Source organism: Dreissena polymorpha, chromosome 15 (genome assembly GCF_020536995.1).
Source record: "Dreissena polymorpha isolate Duluth1 chromosome 15, UMN_Dpol_1.0, whole genome shotgun sequence".
Lineage (NCBI taxonomy): Eukaryota > Metazoa > Mollusca > Bivalvia > Myida > Dreissenidae > Dreissena > Dreissena polymorpha.
Window position 1 is genome coordinate 52,958,333 of NC_068369.1, and position 15,112 is coordinate 52,973,444.

At 35.8% G+C, this 15,112-nt stretch overlaps 1 protein-coding gene across 1 annotated transcript; it reads right to left on the minus strand.

Moving 5' to 3' along the window:
* Nucleotides 1–9,220: 9,220 nt before the first annotated feature.
* LOC127859753 (uncharacterized) lies at nucleotides 9,221–14,681 on the minus strand. The gene is made up of 8 exons (XM_052397262.1): nucleotides 14,582–14,681; nucleotides 13,548–13,690; nucleotides 12,496–12,910; nucleotides 11,928–12,171; nucleotides 11,392–11,580; nucleotides 11,017–11,105; nucleotides 10,618–10,826; nucleotides 9,221–9,532 (listed from the first exon to the last, which is right to left on the minus strand). Exons 1-8 carry the CDS (start codon nucleotides 14,679–14,681, stop codon nucleotides 9,221–9,223), a joined length of 1,701 nt encoding a protein of 566 aa, XP_052253222.1.
* Nucleotides 14,682–15,112: the final 431 nt, after the last annotated feature.

The following is a 15,112-nucleotide window of genomic DNA, read 5'->3' on the forward strand; positions in this document are numbered from 1 at the left end:
AGTCACCCGGGGGTGACTAGAAGCCGATTCATGTCACCCTAGGATGAGTTCAAGCCGACGCTAGTCACCCCCGGCTGACTCAAATCGGCTTCATGTCACCCCAGGGTGACATAAATAGGCTTGAAGTCTCCCTAGGGTGACAAGAATCGGCTTCTAGTCAGTCACCTCCGGGTGACTTGTGGGCCATTTCAGGTCGACAAATTGTCAATGACCCAATGAGCAATAGTTATAGAGCTGTACTTACGTGCGTCTGTGAAGACACTATAAATACTGCAAACGAAACAACAATATCATATATGTCTTAATCGTTTTAGAGCAATATCACTAAATTCAATTTCTGTATATTAAAACGATGAATAAACACAAACAACAATTTAAAAAGCTATACATTTCTTGTTGCCGACCCTAAAGCTGTGTTCGAATACCATGTTGCGATTTTGGTCTTTTTTGCAACATTCGATCAAATAAGATTAAATTTATTTTAAGTATAAATATTGAAGGAATGGTGCATAGTGATTTGGAAGATTGTATGTCATTGAACAACTTATTAATTAAAGAAAAAATATTTATTTTAAAAGGTTGATTGAGCTTACCAAATCTTTTAGCTATTTTTTTAGATGAATGTGGCCGCACTAGTTTGATTTCTAATGTTTGCTCTCTGGTCACACAAAACAACAAACGTTCGAACGTCAATAAGTATACATACAGTCAAAAGGCATGAAGTTACGATGCAGAGAAAAGTTACCGCCGCGGTGAAAACAAGTGGACGGGCACTGGAAGGCTATACCACGCTGATAATGACACGACGGTATGGTGATGATAACACGACGGTATAGTGATGATACCACGACGGTATAGTGATGATCACACGACGGTATAATGATGATAACACGACGGTACGATGATGATAACGCGACGATACGATGGTGAAAACGCGACAGTCAGATGGCGATAACGCGACTGAACAATTACTATAACGCGAGGATACATATGCCACACACACATACACACACTGGCTATGATATTGTAGATATATAATCTTATTGATACCATTATTTTTTTTTTTTTTAAACTTTGGTGTTCTAAATTATTCAAACCGCCGCATGCAACCAGTATCTTCACCCTGTAGACGCGAACAGAGGGAAGCATATATACATACATATAACATTCATATAGATTTTTAGTATAACTGATTTAGTGCAACATGTACAATATGCTTACGGTATGTATGCCTTAATTAAGTTGTCTTGTAGAAAAAACATTAAGGCATTTAACTAATAAATTTATCACTATTTAATTTGTTTTTGCATGTTAAAAACAATTCTTTTATTTACCTGTTTTGCAGACACCGCATTCAAAAAATTAACAACTATGGACAGTTTTGACGAAAACATTCTGACGCTCCCGGAAGACGTCATAATCCAAATTTTCAAATCACTTCCCCAGTTCGAGGTTCTTCACCTCACTCAAGAACGCTTATGCCTAGGATCATGAAACTTCATAGGTACATTGATCATGACTCGCAGATGACCCCTATTGATTTTCAGGTCACTAGGTCAAAGGTCAAGGTCACGGTGACCAGAAATAGTAAAATGGTTTCCGGATGATAACTCAAGAACGCTTATGGCTAGGATCATGAAACTTCATAGGTACATTGATCATGACTGGCAGATGACCCCTATTTATTTTCAGGTCAAAGGTCAAGGTCACGGTGACCCGAAATAGTAAAATGGTTTCCGGATTATAACTGAAGAACGCTTATGCCTATGATCATGAAATTTCATAGGTACATTGATCATGACTGGCAAATAACCCCTATTGATTTTCAGGTCACTAGGTCAAAGGTCAAGGTCACGGTGACCTGAAATAGTAAAATGGTTTCCCGATGATAACTCAAGAACGCTTATGGCTAGGATCATGAAACTTCATAGGTACATTGATCATGACTCGAAGATGACCCCTATTGATTTTCAGGTCACTAGGTCAAGGTCACTGTGACCAAAAACATATTCACACAATGGCTGTCACTAAAACTGAGAGCCCGTATGGGGGGCATGCATGTTTTACAAACAGCCCTTGTTAATATTTGAAAATAACCTTTCTTAAAAACATAAATTGTATGTTCGAGAAAAGCATAGGTAAACCGTTTATTGGTACATGTTGTTGTAAACACACCGCGTGCGTTTCTTTAATTTTTCTTTTGGTTAATTAAAACTGTTCCATATGCAAACAAGTTGACATTTACGGTTGACGTGTTTGAAACTTTGATTAAATTCTTTCTTCTGCGAGCACACCATATCATGTAAGTTATCTTAATTTGCTCATTATAGATATATTGACGATCTATTTGTGTTAATTCATGCCAGAAAATATTTTATGTTGCTAATTTTACCAATAAATCAGCGCCCGGAATCCAGGCGGTAAAATTGCTATGGTAAATCGTGAAACCAGCTGCAACTCCCAGAACCCGGAGGGTCAATAGCTGGGAGTTGGATTATTGCAACTACATTGATAATAACATTCTGTCTCACTCTCAGACATTGAGACAACCACAATTTATTGTCATCAAATTATTTGTATAATGTTATTCATTTGAAGTAGACGTCTACTGTGCTTTTTTTTTAAACATTCAACATCACTAACTTGAGTTAATGTGTGAGAGTTTCTTGCTGCTAAGTTGGATTTGACATGCGAAAATTGTGACAAAGTCTGAAAGAGTGAAATGAATTAAAATTTCATGACAAACAGACATATCCTCTAATTACCATGTATCAAGTGGTTAAGGAAACAAGTAAAATAATTTTTGAATTAATGCAAACAATGCAGCAATAAATGATTTACCGACAAATATTTAATTCCTGTAAAATTCATGTCAAAATTGTTTATTTACAGCATGTTGAATCACACAAAGCCAATAGTTACATTCACATCAACAATAATGTCCACTACGAGTTCGCGTTGTTTACTTGGTATCGAGACGTCCCATTTGAAAGGGGAGATTACTCGATTGTATAGGAGATTACTCGATTGCATAAGGCCAACCAAACTTCAAAAATTCAATTAACTGAAGTTACTGAACATATTTATACAAACTGAAACGATTTAACAAGTTTGTGTTTTATAAGTCATTCTTCTTTTGAGCAACATGGACACATGAAAGTGCTCAAGAATTCCAAAAACACAAACATTCCCCATATGTTCAAATACATTTCAGCATATATGTGTCTATTAATTTTTTATGAAATAAGCACCCAATCGCGACTGGGTATACTGTTTACCGACTGAACAAAACATGTGTATATATGACCTATTTTTTACTTGAGATGTGCGCGCACAGTTATTATGCTAGATTGTTTCATGCAACATTTTCTGAGAATCAGGAAAAAGTAAAAGTATTTTCTTTTAAATAAGTCACATACATGAACGCTTTATGTTTACACTAGCGCTGCAGTGTTGTGCCTCATTTTGCAATATGTTGCAATATGTTAAAGTTTAATGAAGAGCACCAAACATTGAATGGAATAAGGATACATTTTGATAATTTCAGTTAAAGTAAGATTTTGAAATGCAATTATACTTTTTTCCTCAGTTTGGTCGTGTCTGTATTTATTTTCAAAAGTAGTAATACTTGTGAAGCAAAATGCCTTGAGCGCATGCATGTGACGTCATAACCAGAGCTGCATTCTTTTTTTAACAAAATTATCTATATCAGGAAATGCTCAATATCTGGGAATCGTACGATATCATTATTTGCATAAATTGTACATTTTAGCTAATAGTAATGCAGCAAGTGGCTCCTCCTATTTTTCCTATATATTGTCTGGAGCCAAAGCACTGTTTGTGTCACCAATTGGGTTATTCAAAGAGGTAAATTGTCAAGTTATGTAATAATTTTCAAATTTCTTGATTTAATAGTTAAAATCTATTTATTTTTGCTTGCTTGCATGGACAGGCTAAGGCTTATTAAAAATCACTCAAGTTTTCTTCCTGAGATTCAAAAGAACCAGTTCTTGGTGTCTTTGGGAAGAATGAACCCTTGACCTTCCAGACGCTAGGGGGACACCATTACTACAACACAACAGCGACACTTGAATTGCTTGAGTGATGGCTTGCACTACAATATAAAGGTTTGCTTGGGGCTAAAATATTGCGTCTTCTTAATTACATGAGCTTGGTAAAAATGGTGAATGTTTGTAATTATGACATTTACATGTATCCACACATTTGTGACCAATATATTGGCCAGATTCTGCATTTGAAAATAAAAAATGTGATTTAGATTAAACTGGACAATAGGAAATGGAAAAATGTGTAAATGTAAATTATTGGAGAATCTTTGTTGTTTTTTAAAGTAAATATTTTGTTGCCTTAAAATACTTTTGGGGTCAAACAATTAAACATTTGACTGATTAGGTTTGTGGTTTGCTGAAAAAAGTTTGCAGAAATTAGAAACACTTTTTCAAAGCTACTATCCATAGATTTTGTTTGCAAACATGATGCAAGTTATGGGAAAGACACAAATCTTTATGCAGGACATGAAGACAGGTAACTTTCTATATTAATTGGACCTCACCATATTTTACCTGACATCTTTTTGCTTTCACTCAAACTGGACTGAGAAAATACTATTTATTCAGTTGCTTTCTGTCGATCATATTGACATTTACAATTTTTTTACAATTTAAAAACAACAACAATACAGTAAATTTACACCTGTTATTTTATAACATATGGTAAAACTTATAATTAAAAGTGAAGAAAGCTTTGTATTTTTGGCAGGGATATCAATTCAACAAATTTGCTAGTTGATAACCATTTAATGAAGTAAACCTTTACCGGTCAATATTTTTTACAGTTCTGTTTTCAATTGCAACCAAAACAAAGTTTTACCTATTAATTGTCTTGTCGGACACAAGGAGGTCTAATGCCTTTTTCGTGTGTTGACATGATCTCTGTTTATTTTGCCCGCCTTCGAAGAAGAGGGGGTATATTGTTTTGCTCATGTCGGTCCGTCCGTCCACCAGATGGTTTCCGGATGATAACTCAAGAACGCTTAGGCCTAGGATCATGAAACTTCATAGGTACATTGATCATGACTCGCAGATGAACCCTATTGATTTTGAGGTCACTAGGTCAAAGGTTAAGGTCACGGTGACCCGAAATAGTAAAATGGTTTCCTGATGATAACTCAAGAACGCTTACGCCTAGGATCATGAAACTTCATAGGTACATTGATCATGACTCGAAGATGACCCCTATTGATTTTCAGGTCACTAGGTCAAAGGTCAAGGTCACGGTGACCCGAAAAAGTAAGGTTTCCGGATGATAACTCAAGAACGCTTACGCCTAGGATCATGAAACTTCATTAATCCCTGTTGATTTTCAGGTCACTAGGTCAAGGTCACTGGGACCAGAAACAGTAAAATGGTTTCCGGATGATAACTCAATATTGCTTACGCCTAGGATCACAAAATTTCATAGGTACATTGATCATGACTTGCAGATGACCCCTATTGATTTTCAGGTCACAAGGTCAAGGTCACGGTGACCCGAAACAGTAAAATGGTGTCCAGATGATTACTCAAGAACGCTTATGCCTAGGATCATGAAACTTCATAGGTACATTGATCATGACTGGCAGATGACCCCTATTGATTTTCAGCTCACTAGGTCAAAGGTCAAGGTCACGGTGACTCAACTTAGAAAAATGGTTTCCGGATGATAACTCAAGAACGCTAACGCCACGAAACTTCATAGGTACATTGATCATGACTCACAGATGACCCCTATTGACTGTCAGGTTACTAGGTCAAAGGTCACGGTGACTCGGACACAGTAAAATGGTTTCCGGATGATAACTCGAATGCTTACGCCTAGGATCATGAAACTTCATAGGTACATTGATCATGACTCGGAGATGACCCCTTTTTATTTTCAGGTCACTAGGTCAAAGGTCAAGGTCACGGTGACTCGACACAGTAAAATTGTTTCGGGTGATGTCTCAAGACTACTCATAGGCCTAGGATTATCAAACTTCATAGATACATTGATCATGAGTGTCAGATGACCCCTATTGATTTTCAAGTCACTAGGTCAAAGGTCAAGCAGTCCTTCCAAAAATTATAATTTATTGCCAGCAATGAGGTCCTATAATCATGCAGCCATTTCCGGCCCAGAATGATTATTTCAAGCCCAAAAAGTAAAAAATGACGACGAAAGACAAAGATGACATTTTTAACAATATTGTAATATTATCTGATTAATATACAAAGCATGCATTTAATCATTCAGAATTGCCAAGATTTCTTTATCATTTGTCTCTTCATCCTGGATATCTGAATCCTCTACTGAAGACACATCCTTTGACTCTTCTTTCGTTGGATACCCATCAGGCATAGCCTTGGGTGGGCGCTAATACTTAAGTCGACGAAGACCATCTCCCTGTATCATGAGCATACACTACTTAATCTTTTTGCTAAGGTGTTGTAGGCTAGCATACCTTATAATATTATACTAGTTTTAAAGTCAATCCCAATGCTTTTGAGTTAATTATTTGGATGAATTTTTTTTAATTATGGAAGAAAACTGTATTGGTCCTGTATGAAGGTGTGAGTTTGTTACGTAAAATCCTCATTAAATATTTAATTTTACATAAAACCATCGAATCTTAACAGCCATTTGTCTACAGCTGCTGAATGGTCATAAGCTGTAACATCTGCATTGCTGAGTTTGATCATCATGATCATCATGAGAGTTTGGTTTGGCTCTTTCACCAAATTTTAATTGAAACGTTTTAAGATGTTCAAAAATAAAATGAAAACAAAATCACCAGTTATATATGTGGATACTCTGTTTTCCTTCGAACTGCTGTGTAGATATTGTCAGATCACTTCGAACTTCTGTGTATTTGTTGACAGATCGCAGGAAGATCACAATGACCTGTGTTAATGCCCTGCTTGCTTACGAATTAATCGGATATAAGGGGAACCAAAAGTATATGGTATCGATTCTCTCCCTTTGCGAATCTACTCATATAGTGATGACGTAGTGTGTAATTTGCATTGACGACGCAGCAAAAATCTTCGGATACCATATATGCACGTACGTCATTCAAGAAATGCAACCAATAACAAAATGTTTTTCATGATTGGAGTATTCATAAATAACTCGGTAAATTCCTTACTTTTGCCTTGAAACTTTTCTGGAAAAAGCTTATGAAATTCTAATTTTCGCCACAATTATATTACCGGACACGAGGTCCGGCAATATTAGAATCATTTCCGGATTTTCCAAATTATTATCAGAAAAATCCAAGGACCGACGGTATTTCGGAAAGACTGGTCAAGGTCACAGTAACAAAAAACGTATTCACACAATGGCTGCCACCACAACTTGCAGCCCATATGGGGGGCATGCATGTTTTACAAACAGCCCTTGTTCATTCATTCATGCGTTTATTCAATCGTTCATGTATTTCTTTATTTATTTATTAGCTCACCTGTCATAAAGTGACATGGTGAGCTTATGTGACCGATTGATGTCCGGCGTGTGTGCGTGCGTGCGTGCGTGTGTGCTTGCGTCCGTCAACAATTTGTTTGTGTAGACAGTAGAGGTCACAGTTTTTATCCAATCTTTATGAAATTTGGTCAGAATGTTCATCTTGATAAAATCTGGGTTGGGAATGTATTTGGGTCATCTGGGGTCAAAAACTAGGTCACTAGGTCAAAAACTAGGTCACATAATAGGTCAAATAATAGAAAAACCTTGTGTAGACAATATAGGTCGAGGTTTTCATCCAATCTTTATGAAATTTGGTCTAAGTGTTTATCTTGATAAAATCTGGGTTGGGATTGTATTTGGGTCATCTGGGGTCAAAAACTATGTCACTAGGTCAAAAACTAGGTCAAATAATAGAAAAACCTTGTGTAGACAGTAGAGGTCACAGTTTTCATCCAATCTTTATGAAATTTGGTCAGAATGTTTATCTTGATGAAATCTGGGTTGTGATTGTATTTGGGTCATCTGGGTCAAAATCTAGGTCACTAGGTCAAAAACTAGGTCAAATAATAAAAAGCCTCGTGTAGACAGTAGAGGTCCCAGTTTTCATCCAATGTTAATGAATTTGGTCAGAATGTTTATCTTCATAAAATCTGGGTCGGGATTGTAATTGGGTCATCTGGGGTCAAAAACTAGGTCACTAGGTCAAAAACTAGGTCAAATAATAGAAAAACCTTGTGTAGACAATAGAGGTCGCAGTTTTCATCCAATCTTCATGAAATTTTGTCAGAATATTTTTCTAGATGAAATCTGGGTTGGGAATTGTATTTGGGTCATCTGAGGTCAAAAACTAGGACACCAGGTCAAATAATAGAAAAAACCGTCAACAATTTGTTTGTGTAGACAGTAGAGGTCACAGTTTTTATCCAATCTTTATGAAATTTGGTCAGAATGTTTATGTTGATGAAATCTGGGTTGGGAATGTATTTGGATTATATGGGGTCAAAAACTAGGTCACTAGGTCAAAAACAATGTCACTAGGTAAACAACTAGGTCACTAGGTCAAATAATAGAAAAACCTCGTCACAGTTTTCATCCAATCTTTATGAAATTTGGTCAGAATGTTTATCTTGATGAAATCTGGGTTTGGGATTGTATTTGGGTCATCTGGGGTCAAAAACTATGTCACTAGGTAATATAATAGAAAAACATTGTGTAGACAATAGAGGTCACAGTTTTCATCCAATCTTTATAAAAATTTGATCAGATTGTTTATCTTGAGGAAATCCGGGTTGGGATTGTATTTGGTTAGTCAGGTGAGCGATTCAGGGCCATCATGGCCCTCTTGTTTATTTATTCATCAATTTATATATTTATCTATCTATTCTTCTATTCATTCCGTTTATGCGTACGTGTGTTTATTCATTGGTTCGTTCGTTATTTCTTTCAGTCAGTCAGTCACTCAGTCAGTCAGCGAGCGAGCGAGCGGGCCGGCCCACAATTATGACTACTTGCAGGTTTTTTTTTCTGATTTTGGGGAAAGGGCCTAGCCTTTTTTGAGGGGAAAAAATTAAGCGCGAAAAGGCAAATTTTGGGAAAAATAAGCGCGTTATTTGCACTTCTTGGGGAAAATATTAACAACTATAATGTTACATTTAAAACAGTTTATAGCCTTTAACTAATACTTTAACATCTTAACATGAGTGTCAGATCATTCATTGATTCATTCAATGCTCAAAACCCTGTTCCTCTTGGAGAAGAACAGTTTAACAATGTCACCAAAGTTTTCCTCAGTTAAGGCATGCCTTGACTGGTAGTAGCTTATTCTCATAAGAGAATCTAATGTGCCCTGAAGCATTGTCCTGTCAACTGTGGCTATATTGTTCATGAGGGAAAATCCCCTTTCAACCAATGCAGTTAACTGTGGGATAAGCAGGCCCAGCTTGTAGATTGGCTGGATGGCAGGGAAGGCTCTCTTGACAGCCTCGTCTTTTTCGAGCTTCATGAAGAGTTTCTCCATTGTGTCATGTCCTTCCTGTCTGTAAATGTGAAAACATGTCAAAAACCAAACAAACAACAATTATACAAAGACAACAAATTTCATTAACTCATACTGAAACGTTTAAGACATAAAACTTACTAAACAATTTCTAATTTTATTATAACAAGTGAAGAAATTCTGAGTAGTTTAATCATGATGTTTATAAGTTATTTTATGTAAATTATGACTTACGTAAGATGTAAAGAATAATTGTCATAACATAAATGATAACCTAACAGTTCAGTAATATTTGAGTTATCATGATCATCATTAAGTATTCATACTATTGAAGTTTGATAAGAAGAATTAAAAAAAAAGAAATTTAAAAGGTAATTATTACTGAAAAGCAACAGCATCAATATGGGTAGACCAGTTCAACTGTAGACCAGTTCAACTGTAGTCAAAAATAACATGCAAACATTAGAAGGGGAACAAAGCAACAATAAGAATCATCATAATAGTAACTATATTATTTGATTCACAAACTGAAAGCAAACTACAACACATGCTCTGGCTAAGCAAAAATAACTCGGGCTGTAAGATTAAGAACCTTAGCCTTAACACTTTTGAAGTTCAAACAGTGAACTTCCAACTGCAACATGATTCAACACTTATTACTTGTATATGAACAGTTGTCTTCTAAAGTCTAACAGTTGTTCATACAACACTTTAGAACATCCTAGCTCTGGGGGGAAACTGTTCTATGGCCTTTAAAGGTATCAACCTTTTCAGAACCATAGAAATTGGTAAGTGTCTGTGCCTGATTCTGAATTTAAAAATAAACTGATCCACTAACTAAGTATTATTTACTAAGTTATCAAACAGTTTTGGGATCAATTACTTTCTTCAAATACATGCCAATATGATGTTGCTATAAAACAATTTTATCATTATAAAATCTGAATGTCATATTTAAAGTAATTTCCTACACCAATATTGACCATGTTATTTTTGTAAGTTGTTTTTAAGAGATTGGATATTAATGAACAATACTTGTTCATACAAATATCCAATATCTTAAAAAAACTTACATACAGTAAATTATGTCTATTATAGTATTGTATAGTAGTTACATTTACCTTCCCATAGTCCCTAAGTTCACCAATCTCGTCTGGCAGGTTGACGGGATTCAAGAATCCAAATGCTGTTAAGACCAAATCAGGTGTTGAGAAGGCGTCCTCAAACTCCTGTATCAGGCTGCGAACAAGTGGGATATTCCAATCGTCTGAAGTGCAGCTGAAAGGATTATTTTGTCTCTTAATTTGTGGCAATACTAATTTCAGACTGACTATAAATAAAATGTCTTACCAGCAGCTTTGAAGATTAATTAAGCATTTCCATCAAAGATTTTGCTAGCTTAGTACTTTGTTTGCAAACAAAATCAATCTGTAATTAGTTCAACTTTTAAATGAAAGCTTTCATTATCACATTTTATGCAGCTATCAGTATGATACAATTAATCTTATTGTTTTCATTACCATCTGGTGTGAGTTCATGATCAGCATGCCTCATTCTCCTGGTTAGACTGGCGCGCTCATCGATGGTGAAGAACATCTCTTCACACTTCCTGGTTTGAGAAATACACTTTTATCAGTCTTTTCCAATATCATAAAGCATGATTGTCATGTTATTTCTTACAAATTAGACTGATATAGAGTAGGGTCAATATTCAGCAACTCAAGCTCTAAAGTTATAAAGTAATCTTCTTTAAATAAATAAAGTATTGAGTAAACTATGCTCGCTCCCTGTATTTCTTCATTTGTTATTTCACTTTCATACTGCGAGATGCAAGATCTTTTTTTGTAATTTAAATGAAATTTAAAATATTAATTCTTAGAACTAGTCTTCAATACCTGTACTCCAAATCCTGCAAATTTCCTTGCTGGTACCGCTGTATCACATCTTCCAAATGCTCTCTACAGCCTTGGACCTTTGCTGGAAGATCTGCAAAAACGCCACAGTCCCCTAGCAAGTACAAGGACAACATGTTTACTGGCTTCAGAATATCTGAGAGCACAAGAATCATTGCAACCAGGTCCTTTTTTTGTCATACTGGTTCGGATTCCCTGAAGTTCTGGATCATGGCTGTCTTCTATCAGAGTGTCCATGGTGTCCAAGAGCTGCTCGTAACGGGCTGTGAATCTCACACATGCATGTAGATGAGACAGCCATCTGAAATATTAGACAATATGTCAAAGCTACAGCTTTTATTTTGGAATTACTATGGAAGAAATTCCAATGGAACTGATTTTGACCTATACCTAACATCAGTTTAATAAAAAGAGGAATCTATATCAATCGTTTTAAAAACTTTTATTTTTATGATCAGTCTGTACATGAAAAAATCAAAAGTTAAGTTACTTAAGTATGATGTATTTTGCCCTATTACCTGGTAGCTGCCGCTCTTATGAAAGTAATTGGTCTCTGGCCATAGACTTCCTGGATATGGCGGAACACGGCTGCTTTTTTAGGAGAGTAGTGGAAACATTTCCAAATGGATAGCAGCAGTACGTCAACCTCGGCAAGGGTAGTGTTGTTCTTCAGCAGGTGGACAAAACAGAGTGCCAGCTTGTGGTTCCGGCAATTGATGTAGATGGACAGGGGGCTGATATGACGAACTCTGCGCTGGAGTCCTGCAACCAATGTAGAATAAAAATCAAATAATTTATAATGGTTTTGTTAAGCCTTGAATGGAGATTTAAATTTTACATGCAATGTATACAATTTACAAATCATAATGAGTATTTTGTGAGATGTATTGTTGTCTATGTCATTAAGTATATATAATAATATTCAGTCATACTTTATTTTAATTTTAATATTTATCCATTCCTATTTATTCTTTAAAGCATTTTCTGTGATATAAAATCATTTTGTACAAATTTATAATGATCTTAAATTTAAATTTGTTATAATAATATTTTATTCAAAATTGTTATTATTTTTCTAACACTTACCTTTCTGTTCCCCTTTCATTGTGTTGCATCCATCAAGGCCCACAAAGCGCACATTGGATAAATCTATGTTTTTCGCAATGAAAAATGTTGTAATTGCCTCCATTAGTGCCAGGCTTGTTGTGTTGGTGACATGAATGAGTCCCAAATATTCTTCCACAATTCCAAGCTTTGAGACCCACCTCACAAATATCGAGAGCTGTGTTCTGTTTGTGGTATCTGTACTTTCATCAGCCAACAAGGTGAATTTTTCTGACCGCAAACTGCCAAGAACTTTATGTTCGATGTAATCACTCAGAACGGATATGAGCTCAGATACAGAGGTGCTTGACAAGTACGTAACGCTGCTGTCATCTAGCACTTGCTGTATTTCAGGATCACATGTTCTCCCAAGAAACCGGATCACGTCGTCGAAATTCTGTTGAGCCCAATTTTTTTCACACATAAAGACAAGAGTTTTGAAAAGTTTTTTTACATAGCTCTTGTTCCTTTTTTTTATTATCTTCTTCAAGTTTCTTTTCATTTGCTTCCTTATCCATGATCTTCTGTGGAACTCTTCTTAATGACATTGTGTATGCCTGTGCGCTGAACTTGTGGCGGGCTGTATCCGCATGTCCCTGCAGACGCCGAGTTGGATGAGAGCCAAGAATGCCACCACAAGATATGTATGGTGTAGAGTTATCAGATGGGCTGATTAATGCAAACAATTCGCAGTACTTACAAATGTAACCACGCTTGGCGCAATTGTAGTACACCCATGGAAAGGCCTTTTCATATTTGGCCCCATCAAATAGCCTTGTATCCATACCGATGTTGTTTGGGTCCTTTCTAGCTTTTTTCTCTGGTGGGGGAATAACTTCAACACTTTCAGCCGGACTACTAGACACAACAGAACAGGTTTCTCCAAGGTTAGAAGCATTTTCCCCTGACACGGATGAGCTACTATTGGTGGTACATGTTGAGGCCTCATCTACTGCAGTATTGGACTGGGAGTTACTCTTGTTATCATCAAGGTCTAGTGATTCAGTGGTGACAAGTTCACATGGTATACTTGCCTCACCCTCTGCTGCAACATGTGGGCTGTCATCAGTGGTGTCATTTTCACAAGTTGCCGAGTTAGGATCACCCTCTGCCGTAACTGAACACTGATTACTGATGGGGGCTTGAACTGCACTGCTACTAGTCTGACTAGCTTCGTCTAAAAATTAAATAAACAACTGATGCTATTATTCTTATTCATGATTGGTAAGGAGAAAAAAATGCTTTTGTTTTTATCTACAGAAACAAAAATTGGCCAACAAATTCATGTACATACGGGAATAACAGTACATTACAGTTACAGATCATACGGGTGATGGAGGTTTCATCACAATGCAGTTTCGTCACACTGATTTTATGAAGGAGGGCAGTGGAGATTTCGTCACACTTATATATTATATATGTATTGTTTGCATTAATTTTGTGACTATTTCTCTATGTTTCATATGTAAATATTATAAATGTATTGTGTAATATTGTTTAAAAATAAATGGATTGTTTGATGTTACACCAAACAACCTATGAGGTAACATTGTGTTGTGAAATGTAAATAGATGTGTAGATTCTTTATTATTCTACCGTTTACTGAGTAGAGTTGTATTTAAATGTATTGTATTATATTGTGTTGTATTTGAATAAATGGATTTTTGGATATCATAATCAACATTGCGGTATGTAATGTAATTTCATTTGTTTAAATTAATTATATTTTAAATATTTCAATTTACTTTAATTTATTAAATTAATGAATAGAACAAATAAAAAAAACTATGTTGTTTTAACATGGAAGAAAGGTGTCAATCATTAAAAGCTAAAGTTTCCCGGTATTATTCATATTACGATTGTGACGAACCCTGTTTGTACCCGTTTTCTACAGTAAATTCAGTGTGACGAAAGTGCAGTGTGACGACACCTCCGTAACTTGCGTAATCCGATCATACAAGGGTGGGTGGTGTAAAATAATTATCTTATATAATCATTTTATTAATGTGTAAAAATAAAATAATTATAGCTTAACTGGCAATGCCAATGGAACTCAATTAATACTTACCTTTGTCAACACTTTTCTTCAATAAATCAAGGATACTTCGCGTACCCTTTGCGTCTTCTTTCTTTAATTTCTTGTTATAATGCCGCCAGTTTTTCGACATTTTGGAAAAGGTTAAAATAGCGAACGTCGCTGACTGCGTTATTCTAACGTTATTTGTTTAACCCTCCGATATTGAGTTATAAGATAAACCAGCCTCCAAATACGCTGATCACCGTAAATTTCCGGCATTGTTCTGGAACCAATAGTTAAGTTAGACGTCACTTCGGGATTCATCGTTTTCATACATGAGTAAATTCCGGAGATTCGCGCATGCTCTAACGACAATTTCCGTATTTTAAAATGTAAACATGTAAATCGATACGATTTCGGCACTGAATACGAAACAAACAGTGAGAGTTCGTGATTTATTTTGACAAAGATTTAAATTGATTCAAAGGGGAAAAATGAATATTTGGGGGAAAATTAAATCTAGGGGAAAATTTACCTGCTGAGGGGAAAAAAATCTGAGGGGAAAGGGCCGTTATTCGGCGG

Bases quoted from the DNA above. Each gene is read 5' to 3' on its own strand.
- LOC127859753 (XM_052397262.1), bottom strand. From the start codon at position 14,681: ATGTCGAAAAACTGGCGGCATTATAACAAGAAATTAAAGAAAGAAGAC. The intron at 11,106-11,391 runs GTATTGAAGACT...TTCTCAAACCAG, and splicing joins TTGCAGGATTTGGAGTACAG to GAAGTGTGAAGAGATGTTCT. The intron at 9,533-10,617 runs GTAAATGTAACT...ATTTACAGACAG, and splicing joins AACTTAGGGACTATGGGAAG to GAAGGACATGACACAATGGA.